The sequence below is a fragment of the Eptatretus burgeri genome, chromosome 7 (genome assembly GCF_056783735.1).
Source record: "Eptatretus burgeri isolate ZD-2024b chromosome 7, Ebu_testis_v1, whole genome shotgun sequence".
Taxonomy (NCBI): domain Eukaryota; kingdom Metazoa; phylum Chordata; class Myxini; order Myxiniformes; family Myxinidae; genus Eptatretus; species Eptatretus burgeri.
This window is the reverse complement of record NC_140967.1, coordinates 68,109,322-68,125,774: the sequence shown is the minus strand read 5'-3', so window position 1 is coordinate 68,125,774 and position 16,453 is coordinate 68,109,322. Positions and strand designations below refer to the sequence as shown.

Here is a 16,453-nt window from a genome sequence, read left to right as displayed (position 1 = left end):
CTTGCACCTCTTCGTCACTCTCATGGCAATCATTAGACATTCTATCATGCCGAGGAGCCCGTTGATAGTCTCTGCAACCACACGGTGTGCTTTGTTACATGTACTCACGTTTGGCATTCAGTCAAAATTGCTGCAAAATAAGCCAATTAAAATCAGCTATTGTCCACCAAGGATCAATAGCAATGCATCGAAAGGGAGTAGTGTGAAGTGACCTTCATTTGTGAAATTAATGAGTTCATCTGTATCAAAATGCCATCAATTCATCCCCAAGCTGTATAACTCAATATGTACCAAAGCAAAATATCTGCTTATCAAATGAAATAAAGTTGCTGAAACTCACAATGCTGTGGCTGGTGATTGCAATCTACCATCCTCACTACTCTCTCCATCTGCAACCTCATGAAGAAAACTGAAACTCTCCAGCGCATGCTGCACAGTGAGGCTGAGGCTTGATGCATGCCGCGAATGGGCCAGGCTGCTTCCAGCGTCCTCAGTCTGACATTCACAACCACATAAAAATTCACAAAAGCCCAATTAACAACTGCATTAGATGGAACCACACTCACTGTACAGACTTCAGCATGCATCATTCACCTCACGCCTCACGTACCTGAAGCAATGTCTCCAATTCATTCACAGCTTCTTCAAAGTCGAAGAGGCCACTGTACTTTCCATGACACATTCGCATGAGCAAAGACAAAGCATGCCAAGCTTCTGGCAAACCGGACAAAGATGGTCTTGCCTCTCCAAACATCTTCAAATTTGGAAACGTTGTCATCTGTATCACCTTAGAGTCTGTTGACTTTGAAAGTGAACTCGGGGTTAGCAAGGCTTGCTCTGTTCTTGAAGTTTTACATTCACCATTTTCCGCATCATCTTTAAACATCTGTTCATCTTTCACATGCTTTGGCGAAATTGTCTGGACAAAAGGTGTACGGAATTCTGTTGAAAGTTCAACAAAATCAATTGTTCCATTAGGGGAGGAAGGAAATGCCGTTGCTTTTGTATCAGCAAAGTGTGCATTCGCTGGGTGCTCCACGCAAGGTGCAAGTTTTGTGTCTTTTGGAAATTCCTCTGTAGTAAACGTCACTTCAGACTCCCGGAACGAATCCCCACTCACTTCGCTGATTTGACTCAGGCTTCGACTGAACCGTGCGCTACCATTGACAAGCACTGGCCGAACACAATGTGGCAAGCGGTTGCCGATATCAGCATCCTGAGCAACATTTTCTTTCAAATTCAGCAGCTCTTCACTTTCAACTCTTGGCAATTCCATTGCTTCTGGCTTGGCATTGTCCACTACTGCTTGCTTTTGTTCATTTGTTACATCGAGAAGCTCCTTGTTTGCATCAGCAGCGAGGAAGCTTTCCACTGTTTTTTGGTGTGGCATATCTGCCGATAATCCGCCAAGGTCATTCGACATCTCTGTCTCGGACAAAATAATTCCATTTTCTGCTTCCTGGTGTTGACGCAACATTTTCTGCAAAGACAAAAGATTTTGACCTCATTTGCAACTGACAATTGCATATTGGTCCAGACAAACCCTGGGAAACTATTGCAAATGATATCCCACCCAAGAAAGTGGTTTCAATATTCTGTGGTGTTGCAACATCATTTCAACATGCCCTTATTCTTGCTGAATAAAGCCACAAATGAAAACGTTCACCAATTTTAGGCATCTTCAGCAAACAAAAGAAGAAAAAAAATTACTTCTAAATGACCTTTCCATGGCACATGCATTGGCCAAGATCGACACTCACGTAGAAAGCTTGTTCACGAAGAGATGGTGTGTCAGGTGGTGTGAGTCCGTAGAGCGACAAACGCTTCCCGACCATTGATGACTTTCCCATAGTGCTGGGCGTTGCCGTCTGCTCCTCCTCAAATGGACTGTGCAAGTTAAAGACAAGCATGTTATTATTAGAAACTAGAATGGCACTCGGTAGAGCACATACTTCCAACCAAGCTGAACGGTTTACGTTTTGTATCCCTCTGATAGGCTACATCTGGATCCAAGCCTGAACCAAAATCGAATCTGCTTGTTCTCATCACCGAACCAACTCGTATACCAAGTTTGGTGATAACTTGTCCACAACTTTTTGAAACATCATGCTTTATATCATTTTGTCCCTGTCTCTCAATGGTGAAGAATCACTTAAAAATTAAAAACTTCCCGTGTCCACGGATCTTCACCAAAATACTGTTACGGTTCTAGGAACCGTACACGGACAACATACAGGTGTCCCAAGTCAGTTATGCCGTTAAGTATATGTGCAGACAGAACCCCTCCTTGTGTGTAGTGGGATATCGAAGGGGTACGTTGCGATGTTTTTTTAGTTAGGGTAATAAATCTATATATCCCATCCTCCATTGCGATCCACGGTACCCGAGTGTTTGCATCCTTCGGTTCGCTGGCAACGTACCACAGTCCACCTGTTGTCTCTGGAGGCTCGTTTTTCCGAAACAGAATCTTCGCTGTCGCAGTTCCTATTCGGCTTTTCCAAACGCTCCAACTCTTTCTTGATGTGTCCACAAGCGTGGAGTGGGCGGGCGTCGTCGGTGCCTGGCCGAGGCCCCGCCCAGAAAGGGCGGACCCATGGGAGCCCCGTCCATTCAGGGTGGACAGAGACGTCAGTTTTGACCAAGGCCCCACCCCGCCCCGCCGTGGGAGGTCTATAAACCACGACACCATCCTCAGCCTTGAGTTCTTTGGGGGTCATTCGTTCTGTGCTTGGAGGCCGGAGTTGGTTGGAAAACGAAGGGGTTCCCGCTGCTTGGCTCCGCTCACGTCTCGCCCCGACTACTGGTCCCGGCCCACTCGAGCTCCTCCACGGACCCGAACTCCACACGGGCGGCTGTGGACCTGACTGCACGACTGTTGGCAGGTGCCGCACCACGGAGCATTCCTTTCCCCAAGACTCAGGTACTCGAAAGAACTGCGACCTCATCCCGCCTCACTGGCTGCAAAAGTCCTTTGACTTCAACTGGGTATATTTTGTCCGAGCGTGTCAGTGTGTGGTGCCAGTCTAATAATGAGAAACTGTATAAGTGTTTTCGATCATTGTAAATCTTGCCTGTATAATTCCCGCGCAAGTCTGCTCTGTGTCTTCTTTTGTAAGTTGCTGTAAATTGTCGCACTACATCTTCTTTCTTTCCCCTGCATGACACCCCAATAAACCTGTTTCTGTGCCACATAAATTTCCTCGTTTATTATGAATAAATTATTGTAGAAATGTTCCCAGTTCGTTTTCTCCTTCATTGTTCCAGCATGGTTCGGATTTGAGTTTTAGCCAGGTCTTTGTTCCCATTAATATGCTCATCCTTGCCGGCACGGCTTTAGCAGTTCCGCTCGACTGCACCCGAACCGGAGTTGGTAGTCGGTAGTTGGAACTCCACCACAGTCGGTAGAGTGACCCGGTTCGAACAAGACGTGCCGAGGGCGTGGTTCCCCGGAAGACGACACCGCGTGGTTAATTAGGTAAATTGGTTCTAGACAAAAAGACCCTACGCTAGGCGGTGGAGGTATTGGCATCCACAATCGGTTAAGCGACCCACCACCTCACTGAGTTATCCAGAGCGACGGCCTACAATTCCAGGGAGTCTGGTGGGAGACGACGTAACCTCCCCCACCTAGCGGTCGTTCTTGCCACCAGTCCCCAGCCCGCAAAAATACCAATGCGAATGACCTGACACTGGGTAATACCAATACGTACACAAAATTTGGTGATCAGCCTAGCCCTGTTTTTTTTCTTCTATGATTTTCAAATGCGCGTGCATGCGTGCACGCACGCACACCTTATTTAATATAGCATGATATCGTAACAATTTAATGAAGAGAGGCTTAATGATAACAAACAATTATGTTTCCAAGCCACTAGGCACTTCAAAATATTCTGATGTTGGAAAAGTGGAGGTGAGAATTTTGACTCCTGTGTGAGCACAAGGTCACCATGCATAAAGAAGTAGGGCCTACATGGTGTCCAAAAATGAATACACCAAAAAGAATGTGAATATTTTTATTGTAAATTGAGACACTGACATGCAGTATAAATTTGATATGATTGCATGAATTAGATTTGTACGTTTTGGTTTGCAGTTTGACATGCAGTATAAATTTTTTCTGGTATTGTTTAGATATTCTCTTATTATTAAGAAACTTCTACATGTCATCCATCTTTCACTACAATCAATGTAATTCGATGTTCAAATTCTGAGAAAACATTTTCTAACACAGCTGTCAGGATTGGATGGCACGGCATCAACAATACGATGTTTAAGTTCTTCAAGGTCCCCTTGCTTTGCTTGTGTCGACTTTACATTTTTTAGGAAACCCAGAGATAAAAATCTAAAGGTGTTAAGTCGGGTGAACGAGCGGGTCATTTCATTGGTCCTAATCGACCAATCCAACGGTCTGGAAAGGTTTGTTTTAAAAACACTGATAACAATTTGAACAAAGTGAGGTGGTGCTCCATCCTGTTGAAAGATGGTTCTTTGTAACTAGTTGGAATTTTCTTGGAGTTGCGGAATAAAGAACCCTCGTAGCATGTTGAGGTATGAAATGCTGATGACATTGTGTTCATCAAAGAAATAAGATTCGTAGATATGAGAATGTGACATGGCACGCCAGACGTTTACTTTAAAGGAATCCCTTTCGTGTTCATGAAATTAATGTGAATTTTCTTCGACACATATCCTCCAACTGTGATGATTCACTTTTCCAGATATTTGGAATGTAGCCTCATCACGAAAAATGGAGTACAATATAAAAAAAAAACGTTCGTCCGATTCTATCCGTTCAATTAAACCTTGACAAACATTTACTCCTGGTTCATAATCCTCTTCTAAAAGTTTATGAACTGTTTGCATTTTATAAGATTGAAATCTCAATTCTTTATGAAGGATATCATGAACAGGGTATTTCTGAATGTTAAACTCAACTGATACTCTCCTAATTCACTTTACAGGGCTGTTGGTAAATGCTTCCATAACGGCATTCACCCTTTCATTCGACTTTCTTGGCCTTCCGGCAGATTTCTCCTTCAGGACAGATCCTGTAGCCTCAAAATGATCCACCCAACTTCGTATGGAGTGTCTTTCAGGTGCCGGTTTGTTCATTTTATGCTGGAAACGCCTTTGGGCTTGAATGATTGAACCACATTCATGTACAAATCTCTCCATTTTTCCTTTCACCTGAGGACTTGTCATTATATCAGAAAATGGGATTTCTCTTGAAACAGTAAGAAAACTAAAAGGGCACTCTGTAGAGCGTATACCTCTGCCACACAATGCCTGATCCACGAGAACATAATCGGGCCTAATATATTTTTGGAAATATCATGCTTATATATCGTTTTTGGCCCGATCTCTCAATGGTGAAGAATCACTTAAAAATTTTTTTATAATTATCGTATCCAGTTCTAGATCTTCACCAAAATCAAATCAATTTGTTGTGCTCAGACACCCAACCTGTCTAACAAGTTTCATCCGAATCCGTCTAGAACTTTTTGAGATATCATGCTACATATTAGTTTAGCCCTATCTCTTAATGGTGAAAAATCACTTTTAAAATTCAAGTCGATGGATCCGGATCTTCACGAAAATCTAATCAGTTCGTCCTTGTCACACACTCAACCTGCCCACCAAATTTCATCTGGATCCAACCACAACTTTATGAGATATCCTGCACACAAACAAACAGACAAACAAACAAACAAAGACAGAGAGGGGTACCTTCGGTGGCAGAGGTAATAACAATCAATATACACAACAAATTAAAATGTACAATTATAATGCACGTATTCATATAAAATTTATGTCAGTATTGCGAATAACTAAAAAAATTATTCAATGTTCTTTTTGGTATATTCATTTTCGGACTCCCTGTACAATAAAAGGTCATTCCCAGCAGTCTTCAACACTCACTGCCATGTGACCTCAAGGTTCAACTTGAGGGTTCCCAGGTCATTGACATCGACGGCAACAAGCTGTGGGCCTGGTGTGAAAAGATCGTTTGTTTCACATACAACGCTTCCCACAAGCACATGGTTTGCCAGACTCTTGAGCTCAGTCACCTGCAAGGCATGCAAATGACATCTATTGTAATATTCCTGTGGAACAAACATAGAGGAATTGTAGACCTGTAAGGTATTCGACTGCAACTATACAAGTGTAATTGGAAATTTATCAAATTTGGGACCAAAAAAATAATCTCTAAGCAGGCATAGGCAATCCTTCAGCAATTATAATATAATCAAAGGCTCCAAAGAATCATGTGAAGAAAATTTATCAGAAAAATGAAATTAAGTCTGTTTTGCAGCTCTGATGGAACAACCACAAATCAGCCGAATGCAAAATAACTTTACAAAACTAAATCTGAAAGCAGCTGTATCCCAAATATTGGTAGAGTCATAACCCTTCTTTCCTTCCTCTCTAATTCAATTCCCACCCTCCCCATTTCCATTGTCTCTGTGCTTTTCCTGTGCAAGATCAATGAGCTCCCATCTCAAGACACAGTCACAGTGGAAAGACACAAAAGGCACAACAACCTTGATGGCCAGGAGATCAGAAATGAGAGGCATCAGGATACTCTCGTCCACATCCCAGCTCTGCTTTTCGTCAGAGTCAATACGGCCCTTCATGCGCCATCTTTGCCGCCCATAGCGCATAAACACCTGACCAGCAAGAAGTAGACAAGTCAGACAGGCAGGCTTGCTCAGCCAAACCGAGTACCATCAGCTCAAGGCCATCATTACAATCCAATTTAAGTTCCCATCAGTCATTCTCATCAACTTGATTGGTGGGGCAATCAAAGCTTCATGAATCAGTTAACGCATCCGCAAATCCACAGGTACAGACCTCATACTGATCTCCAGGGCAGAGTCTTGCAAAACCAATCAATCCTGAAAACAAAGTTCAAATCACCATCCTGAGTAACTCATGTAAAGCAATCATCAGCTTTCTGAGACATCTTAGTATTCTAATACACTCTTAACATAATCTTCCGTGGTTGCTTTGTTTGGAGTTCAATCCCCGATGGAAATGAGTTTTACAACAAATTAAAATTACAGATTTTTGTCCAAGGGAGATGTTGCCTTTAAAGCAAAACGTTTTAAGCTTGCAATCCACACTCTTCCATGACTTTAAAAGAAAATTTTATGACTTGCCAGAGAAAAATATTTCAGGTGATACCATGGGAATTTAGATGATACCACAAGTCAGAAGACGACAATGGTTACCGAGTGGTACTTGACGATGTAGATTATTTCAGAAGTCAAGGATGAGACAATGTGATAATTTTTGACCAAGTTATAAAAATAATCACCATGATGTGGTACGAGTGACAGGTTATTAGCTGCAAAATGTCGAAAACCCGGTTTCGTTCAACAACATTCAAAATTTGACCTTTGCATAACCTTTAAAGGTCACAAAACAATGTTGTGGACATTAAAATAAGGAAACAGGATACGTGCTATAGCTTATTGGAGTTAGTTCGTCGAAGAAGGTCAAAAACCCGGCTCGATTCCCACAACTTTGAAAATTTGACCTTTGTGAACTTTAAACGTCAAAGGTCAAGGATTATGACCTTTGGTGCAAAACTTCCTCTGGAACATTCCAGCAACAATATAACGTCATATAGGCTATATGGAATTTCGCACTCCTCGGATTAACCAGACTTTGATGAAATCAGCGTAAAAACAAACTTGAAGGGGGCGCCACGGGCAAGGTGTTCGAGATGGAGCAAAATGGTCTCAAGACTTTAGGTGGGGAATGACCTCAAGATTATGCATAAAAATATTGTCATCCTAGCTCTCAAAGTTTGGGCGGTCGTATGATTTTTATGTCAAAATTCGCAATTTTCTAAGTTCGTGACCTTGTGACTAAAATGAAAAATCGAGCTCCGTGGGGCTATGCAGGTGCCATTGGGCTAACGAAATACCGAAACCCCTGCCAGATTCGACAAACCCCTTGGAGAAGATGGATTTTTATGTCAAAATTCGCAATTTTCTAAGTTCGTGACCTTGACCTTTGGACGGAAATGAAAAATCGAGCTCCGTGGGGATATGCAGGTGCCATTGGGCTAACCAAATACCGAAACCCTGCCAGATTCGACAAACCCCTCGGAGAAGATGGATTTTTATGTCAAAATTCGCAATTTTCTAAGTTCGTGACCTTGTGACCTTGACCTTGGGACGAAAATGAAAAATCGAGCTCCGTGGGGCTATGAAGGTGCCATTGGGCTAACCAAATACTGAAATCCCTGTCAGATTCGACAAACCCCCTAGGAGAAGATGCAAATTGAAATCGGCTACCCCCTGAAAACATGTTTTTTGGGCGTGGCTCCGCCCATAATGGGCACACCATGCCCATTCTCAGGAAAACACAACTAGATCATGATATAAACCTCCCACCAAAATTTTATCAGGATCGGATCAAAACCCACGGAGCTATGCTCGGGACACAGACAGACAGACAAGCCGGTAGGCGGACATGGGTAGTCGACTACCCAATAGAACCTGACGCGATGGGCCTGTTCGATGGGGAATGACCTGAGGATTAAGCACAAGAAAATTCATGATTCCAGCTTCAAGGGTTAATGCTGCAGACTGTTTTTTCGTTAAAATTACCCCCACATTTAGAGGTTTTTTGGCCGTTGCTAGGCAATGGAGGGGCCCATAGCAACGGTTCTTTCTCACACATAACTAGGACATACCATGAACCTACCATACCAGTTTCATGTATATCTGACTCATAGTCTCTGAGATATAACCAACTTCATTTTTTTATTGTTTTCGACCAGGGTTCATTCAAAGTCTATCTTCTCCGACAGTTTTCATAGGATCCGGCTGGAAATTTTTGACAATATGGCTGAATGTACTGCCCACAGCTGCTCGTGGCCCGATTTTTGAAAAAAGTAATTTTTTTATGATTTTTCGAAAATTTCAAAGTCCCGTTGCTTGGCAACGGTGATGTAAATAGCAACGGTTCTCATTTGCACACAACTAGGTCATGGTATGAACCTACCAACCAAGTTTCATCGAAATCGCCATTGTAATAACTGAAATTGCCATTTTAAATACTGATAATAAGGGTAGAACAAATTTCAATTTTTTTTATTTTTTCGACGAGATCGACTACCCAACACACACACACACACACACACACACACACACACACACACACACACACACACACACACACACACACACACACACACACACACACACACACACACACACACACACACACACCAATATCGATTATAGTGGTCACTTATTTTTTCGTGAACCAAAAATAGCAAGTATTTACCAGACTCGGTGGTGTAATGGTTAGAGCATCCACTCCGAGTCTGGGTGGTCGGCGCTTTGAACCCCAGCCGAGTCATAGCAAAGATTTAAAAAAATGTCACATGCTGCTTCCTTGCTTGACGTTCAGCATTTAAAAGGATAGAACACGGATAATCCCGACAGGTTGGCATCCATGGGGAGGAGGATTTTCCTCTGGAAAATTCCCTGCTGAGTGTGGTGAGAAAACACTTTCCCAACAACAACAACAACAAAAACACTTGTGTCCAAATTACTCTTGCGACATATAACCTTTAAACCGATCTTGAATTGTCAGGATACATTTGTGATTCAAATCATTTATGAAGGTGGTTGAAAAAAAACAGAAAGGCCAAACTATTTATTCCAGATACTACAGTTGGCTAACAATTAACACAGCAAAATAAAATACGAGAGGTAGCTTAAAATAAATTTCAGTCTGTGTCACACTTCACATTTTTCTCATAATTGTGGGTGAGTTTTGTGATGCCACTGGAAGAGAAGTCGTGTTTTTGGCCTCTAAATATTTTCGGGAGAAAAACGATGACATTCCCCTCATAAGCATATGTAGTTGTGTGCATCACTATTCATTGATTGCAGTAGTTATTGCAGTATCATTACATTTTGAAAAAAAAAAGTTCTTGCACTTCCACTCTCAAGTTCAAACTAATGTGTTTGGTCAAAACATAAAGCATATTTTCCTCACTCTAGTCATCTACAAGGTTTTATACCAAAAACAATAACAACAAAAAAGGTGTTAATAAAACAACCTTTCATGCGTATGTGGAATTCTCCCAGCAATCCTTCAAGCTCATTTTCAATAACAACCAGGTTCTGGCAAAGGAAGATGAAAAGGCCATCAAACTTCCATTTATTCAAGCAATAAATATCTTTACGGATCATCATTCAAGATTAGGAGTCAAGAATATATGAAAACATCGATTACACCAATTTAATTTGGTTTTGAGGAGATTCAATTCACCAAAATTAAAGTTGCATTTGAAAACAATAAATTGCTATGTTACATTTTCATGCAACCTTTGAGAAAGCACCAAATATACGTATATACAGGGGGCTGCAAAAGTAGGTATACAGATATGAAAAACAAAACGTGCGCAAAAAACATATTTTATTGATTACACAAGAATATCAATAATAACATACCAATGTTAAAAATGGTAATAATGATTTTAATGAATTAAATGAATTCTAGTATTAAATGAATCCTAGCACCACTATTATAATACTGGGAATACTGGTATAATCCTTACTGTATACCTACTTTTGCAGCCCCCTGTATGTATTCAAAGGTTTCGAAAAAAAAAATGTATGTATGAATGTAAAAAAAAAAATATATATATATATATATATATAAAAATATATATATATATATATATATATATATATATATATATATATATATATATATATATATACATATACATATATACACACACACACACCATGTAAAACTAGAACGGCACTCTGACATGCGACATTAACAGAAATGCCTCCACCGATATTATTATTGAAGTCTTTTACATTAAAAAAAAAAAACATGGCTAGCAAAACATGTGACCGATGACGTCATCAATTTTATTTTCCCCCATACAATTTAGCCTGAAATAAACCTCAAAAATTTTCATACTGATCGGATGAAGCATTTTACGTATGCAATTATGATGTCATAACAAAGCCACCTTTGACATCATCAAAAAAAATTTTTTTTTTAAATATCACACTGGAAGTATTGTATTGGATTGGAAGCTGTTATTTGGAAGTAATTGACATGTCAAGTTTCAATATTTTCCATTGAGCAGTTTCAGAGATAGAGGTCCAAAGTTTTTCCATTTTTCCAACATGGTTGCCAAGCGAAAAAGTTCCACTTTCAACTGATATATATATATATATACATACATATATATATATATATATATATATATATATATATATATATATACATATATATATACATATATATATATACACACACACACACACACACACACACACACACACACACACACACACACACACACACACACACACACACACACACACACACACACACACACACACACACACACACACACACACACGGTGTTTATAAAGTAAGTATCTGTTTCAGTGAATTAATTATTTTTTTAAATAACCCCTGAAATACTCAAAAATACATTTTGCAATGGTGCTGACAGATTTGAGCTCTGTGGAGATAGTGATGGTGTCCATGTAGAATCATATGCTTAAGTATTCATTAAATGTATGCCTTCTATTGCATTGTGTTTGAATTTTACCCAACTAACCCCTTTTCACTGAAATAGATACTTACTTTATAAACACCCTGCATATATATATATATATATATATATATATATATATATATATATATATATATATATATATATATATATATATATATATATATATATATATATATACACATGCACATACATACACACAGTGTTGAGAAAAAGTTTGTGAATCCTTTCAAATTTTCTGTATTTCTGCATAAATTTGACCTAAAATGTGATCAGATCTTCATCGAAGTCCTAATAATCGATAGAGAACCTGATTACACAAATAACATACAAAAAAAATGTACTTTTTCATGTATTTATTGAGCAAAATGATCCAACATTCAATTTCTTTGTCGGAAAAAGTATGTGAACCTTTACGTTCAGGAACTGGTGGCACCCCCTTGAGCAGCAATAACTTAAACCAAACGTTTCCTGTAACTTGATTAATCCTGTACATCGGCTTGGAGTAATTTTGTCCCATTCTTCCTTACAAAACCGCTTCAACTCAGAGATATTTGTGAACTTTCTTTCATGAACTGCTTGCTGCAGCTTCTGCCAAAACATTTAAATTGAGTTTAGGTGTGGACTTTGACTTGGCCATTCCAAAACACAAAATCTCTTCTGCTTCAGCCATTCTGTTGTATATTTCCACATATGTATGTGTGTAGGATCATTGTCTTGCTGCATGACCCATTTTCTGTTGAGCTTCAGCTCACCAATAGATGCCCTGACATTCTCCTGAAGAATTTTCTGGTACAATCCAGAATTCAATATTCCATCAATGATGTCAAGCCGTCTGGGTCCTGAGGCAGCAAAGCAGCCCCAAACCATGATACTCCTAACACTATGCTTCATAGTTGGGACGAGGTTCTTATGTTGGAATGCAGTGTTTGGTTTTTGCCAAACATAACGTTTCTCATTTAAGCCAAAAAGTTCCACTTTCAACTCGTCTGCCCACAGAACATTATTCCAATAGCCTTCTGGATCATCCAAGTGGTCTTTGGTAAACTTGAGACAGGTGGCAATGTTCTTCTTGGAGAGCAGTGGTTTTTGTTCTTGTTCTTCTTGTTCAGTGTTTTCCTGATGGTGGACTCATGAACACTGACAGCCAATGGAAGAGAGGCCTGCAGATTATTTGACGTTACCCTGAGGTTCTCAGAGATGCCAACTTTTGGAAATCAGAATTAGGGAGGATTTGCAACCGACACCAAATAATGTGCGCGAAGCGCACATCTTGAGCGCGGAGCGCTCGACCCTTGCGGCGGGGTCCAGGGCCCGCCTTAGGGCCCTGGAAGCTCTGGGGTTCTAGACGCTCTCTAGTGTCCTCTGAGCCCTATTTTGGAGCATTTAACATGTTAAGAATTCCCACTTTTTGAACAAAAAAAAAGGGAAAATTGTGCACTTTTTAATGTTACATGTATGTTAATATTAGTAAGTTAGGGGACAATCAAAGATTAACAAAAAGCACAAAAGAAGCAATATTTTTCTTACCTTACTGGCTGGTACTACTGCTGCTTGCTTTTTCCATGGCAGCTTTGCTGAGTGACAGCTGTGTGGCTCTTTTAGCCCTTCTGATTATGTCTTTGCTGTATTCTCTCTGGTAGCAAGGGGTGCTATGAGCTAGTTTTTCAATTAAGAGAGCTTCCAGGGTTTTGACACTCAAATTGGGACGAAATTCAGTATGATTCTTCCGTACAAGACTGAGTGCCCGCTCACATGATGCGTTCGAATGAGGAATGACCAAGATTCCCTTCATCACTTTGCTCAAATTAGGATACTTCTTGGCACCAGTGCAGGGATCTGTGAGCTGTGAAATCCGATGCCACTGCTCATCCACTCTCACTGTCTCAGTAGCAATTGTAGCTATGGAGGCGTCTGCCTGGTAGTGAGCGAATTCACTCTCAAGACTGTCTATGTCACTATCACCGCCACTGAACAGACAGGGGAATTTCTTGATGAAAAACTCCACACAGTCAAACCCCACTTCTTGGTGTAGCTTAACATCCAGCACCTGAGCATGCTTGGCTAATTCATCATCTAGCGGCCAGGTTTTGAAGATGTAATTGCAGGCTTTCACATAATATGAGCAAACTGCACTGAAGAAACCTTGGATGTCTGACTCACTCAGAGTGAAGGTGGATTTCTTGAGACTCCTTTGTTCCCTTATATACAGTTTGGCATCGTTCCCAATCATGAGGTCCTCATCATTCTTCTGATGATTTCTGTCAGAGAAGGGTACATTTACCAGAGCAACTGATGATACCGATGGTTTCAAAAACCGTACGAAGATATCTTTCAGAAGACCATTCAATTCTCCGTGCAGGAGATGAATACAGGGTTCGTCTCTTTGGAGCAGAAGATTCCCCTTCTCAAAAAGCTTGTTAGCATATCGAAGGAAGAAACAATAGAGTTTTGTTTGTGGAGACAAGAACATCCTGTTGACACGTTTTTCTCTAGATTCCTGCACAGTGTTTGAGGAAGATGCGCTTTTAGTTGTAGAACTCGTAGTACACTTAGCCGCAGGGCGATCACACTTGCGTTTACTGCCAGCAGAAGAGGTCAGACTCGTAGTACCAGATCCAATTTTACGTTTGAGGAGAGAGAGCTTGAGGTAGGTGCAGCCAAGGAAGAAGACCTCTGATTCGAAGGTTTTGCTGAGCTTCTATCAAGTGATTTGGCAAAAGCAGAACTTAACTTGGGTCCTTCTTTGCCTGTAGATGGGACTATCACAGTCTTTCTCGACTCTGAAGGGATCTGCTTTGTAGATGAACGTGATGAAGGGCCGGTGATGCTACCTGCTCTCAGCATTGGTTTTGGTGCTGTCCCTGCTGTCTTCTTCGCAGCAGATACTGCAGTGGTAGTGGTGAATGCTGCTCCACTAGTGCTTGATCCTGCAGTGCCAGTACTGGCAGTAGATACAGTGCCGTCCTTCTTGCTCGTTGTTAGAGTCTTGGCTGCAGTTGGTTGCATTTTTCTTCGTACTTCTTCTTTGAAGAAGAGGCGAAGTGGCTCCCACTGTTCAATCAGCCTGTCTAGGCACTGACCAAGGGACAGCCACCTTGTTGCGACATGCTTCAGAATCTTGTGTGTCGGGGCATCACAGAGTTCTTGCAGTGCTTTCACTCCTTTGACGCGTTTACTACTTTTGTCCAAGTAGTAGTAAATATCGATGAGAAAGTCATCTAATTCAATGGGTAAGGCCTGAGCCGCCTTCTTGGCCGTATTGTGCATCATATGGCAAGGGCATCCCATGATGTAGCACTCTGGATTTTGTTTGTGGATATAAGCAGCGACTCCTTTGTGCTTGCCCACCATGACAGAGGCATTATCAGCACAAAAGGAAACACAATTTCCCCATGGAATTTTCCTGTCACTGAACTCATGATCAAGCAGTTTGAAAATGTTTTCTCCAGTGGAATCTTGTTTGCACACAGGCAAACTTAGCAAACCTTGCTTCACAATCCCAGCACTGTTGTCATAGTACGAAATCAGGACAGGATATAGCTGGGCCTCACCACTGTCATTGCTACCGTCTGTAGCTAGGCTAAATGGAGCTAGTCTAGCAATATCGGCAATAGATGAAGCAGTAACATTTGACAACTCACCAATTATTGCTGAAGTTTTTGTTCTTGCACATCCATACTTTGAAGCAACTTTTGAATCTGGAAACATCTTTTGAAATAGAGGTCCAGCATGATCTGAGACTGATATGGGCAAGTTATGTTCCACAATAAATCCACTAAAGAGAAGTTCCGCTCGGGTAACATCCTCTTCCTCGCTTGTCCCTTGTTTGGTGAAATAATTCAGAAGTGTACCGGTACTCGTGCTCGAAGATCTCTCCTTTGCAATGTCTGTGTGCCGTTTGCTTCCAAGCGCTTCCGAATATAATCGCGACCTCCGTGCTCAACTGAAATATCAACGCTGCATACTGTACAATACGCATGATGAATTCCTCTTTCAGACTTTCGAATACACGGGTATTGGAGACTGTATTCGGTCTTGTACTTCTGAGACCATTTCTTGGTCTTCGTAAGCTTCTTTTCTGCCATTTCGTAATCAACATCGAGGGCTTGAAGCATCGGTAACTTCGAAGTCGATGTTCCACAGCTGCAGCGCGACTCGTAGAACTCTAGCGGCTGTTAAACACCGCACGGTGGTCGCGACCGCCGGGCTGGTACGGGGCCCAGCTGCATGCAGTGAGCGTATCGCATGCATATACACTGTGCATAAATACCGCATGCACTGTATTGCACACATACCGCATGCACTAAATCTCAGTGCATGATCGCATAAGCGAGATCCAGACCCAATGTTTCGCTGCTCCTCATTTGAATTTGCAATTTTTTACGTACAATTTGGTAGCAGCGAACGTTATGGAGTTACCACATGCTATACGTAGCAGACGATGCTTTTCATTCAATTCTCATACTAGTACATTCTGATTAGTGAACAGTGCAAAAATATCAAAATTTCGGGAGGATAAGGATAGTGATCGTAAGGGCGGGAGTTTGGGTGAATTTTCGGAAGCCTCCCGATGAAATCGGGAGGGTTGGCATCTGTGGGTTCTCTGTGATGATCTGGATTATTGTATGCTTTGCTCTTGGAGTGATTTTCATGAGACGACCGCTCCTGTAAAGAGTAACAATGGTGTTGAATTATCTCATTTTTGTACAATATCTGCCTGACAGTGGATTGGTGGAGCCCAACATCTTTAGAAATAGTTTAGTAACCCTTTCCAGACCAATGAGCATCAACAACTCTTTCTGAGGTCCTCAGAAATCTCTTTTGGTCGGGGCATGACATGCTTTAACAAACCTGTGTGGTGAAGACCAGACTGAT

At 41.2% G+C, this 16,453-nt stretch overlaps 1 protein-coding gene across 10 annotated transcripts in view; it reads right to left on the bottom strand.

The window, feature by feature from the left end:
- The window catches only part of RIPOR1 (RHO family interacting cell polarization regulator 1), a 195,355-nt gene that overhangs the window by 57,268 nt on the left and 121,634 nt on the right, over positions 1-16,453 (bottom strand). For 9 of the 10 annotated variants that reach the window (XM_085888902.1, XM_085888901.1, XM_085888906.1 and 6 more), the window contains 8 exons: positions 10,088-10,151; positions 6,853-6,896; positions 6,543-6,668; positions 5,920-6,068; positions 1,761-1,887; positions 611-1,480; positions 341-495; positions 1-71 (listed from right to left, as the gene is read on the bottom strand). The exon at positions 1-71 is cut by the window's left edge and continues 74 nt beyond it. In XM_085888902.1, the coding sequence (XP_085745028.1) occupies positions 1-71; positions 341-495; positions 611-1,480; positions 1,761-1,887; positions 5,920-6,068; positions 6,543-6,668; positions 6,853-6,896; positions 10,088-10,151 (1,606 nt within the window). Of the gene's footprint in view, positions 72-340; positions 496-610; positions 1,481-1,760; positions 1,888-5,919; positions 6,069-6,542; positions 6,669-6,852; positions 6,897-9,303; positions 9,497-10,087; positions 10,152-16,453 lie in introns of those variants that run through there. The other variant, XM_085888907.1, reaches the window with a different exon arrangement.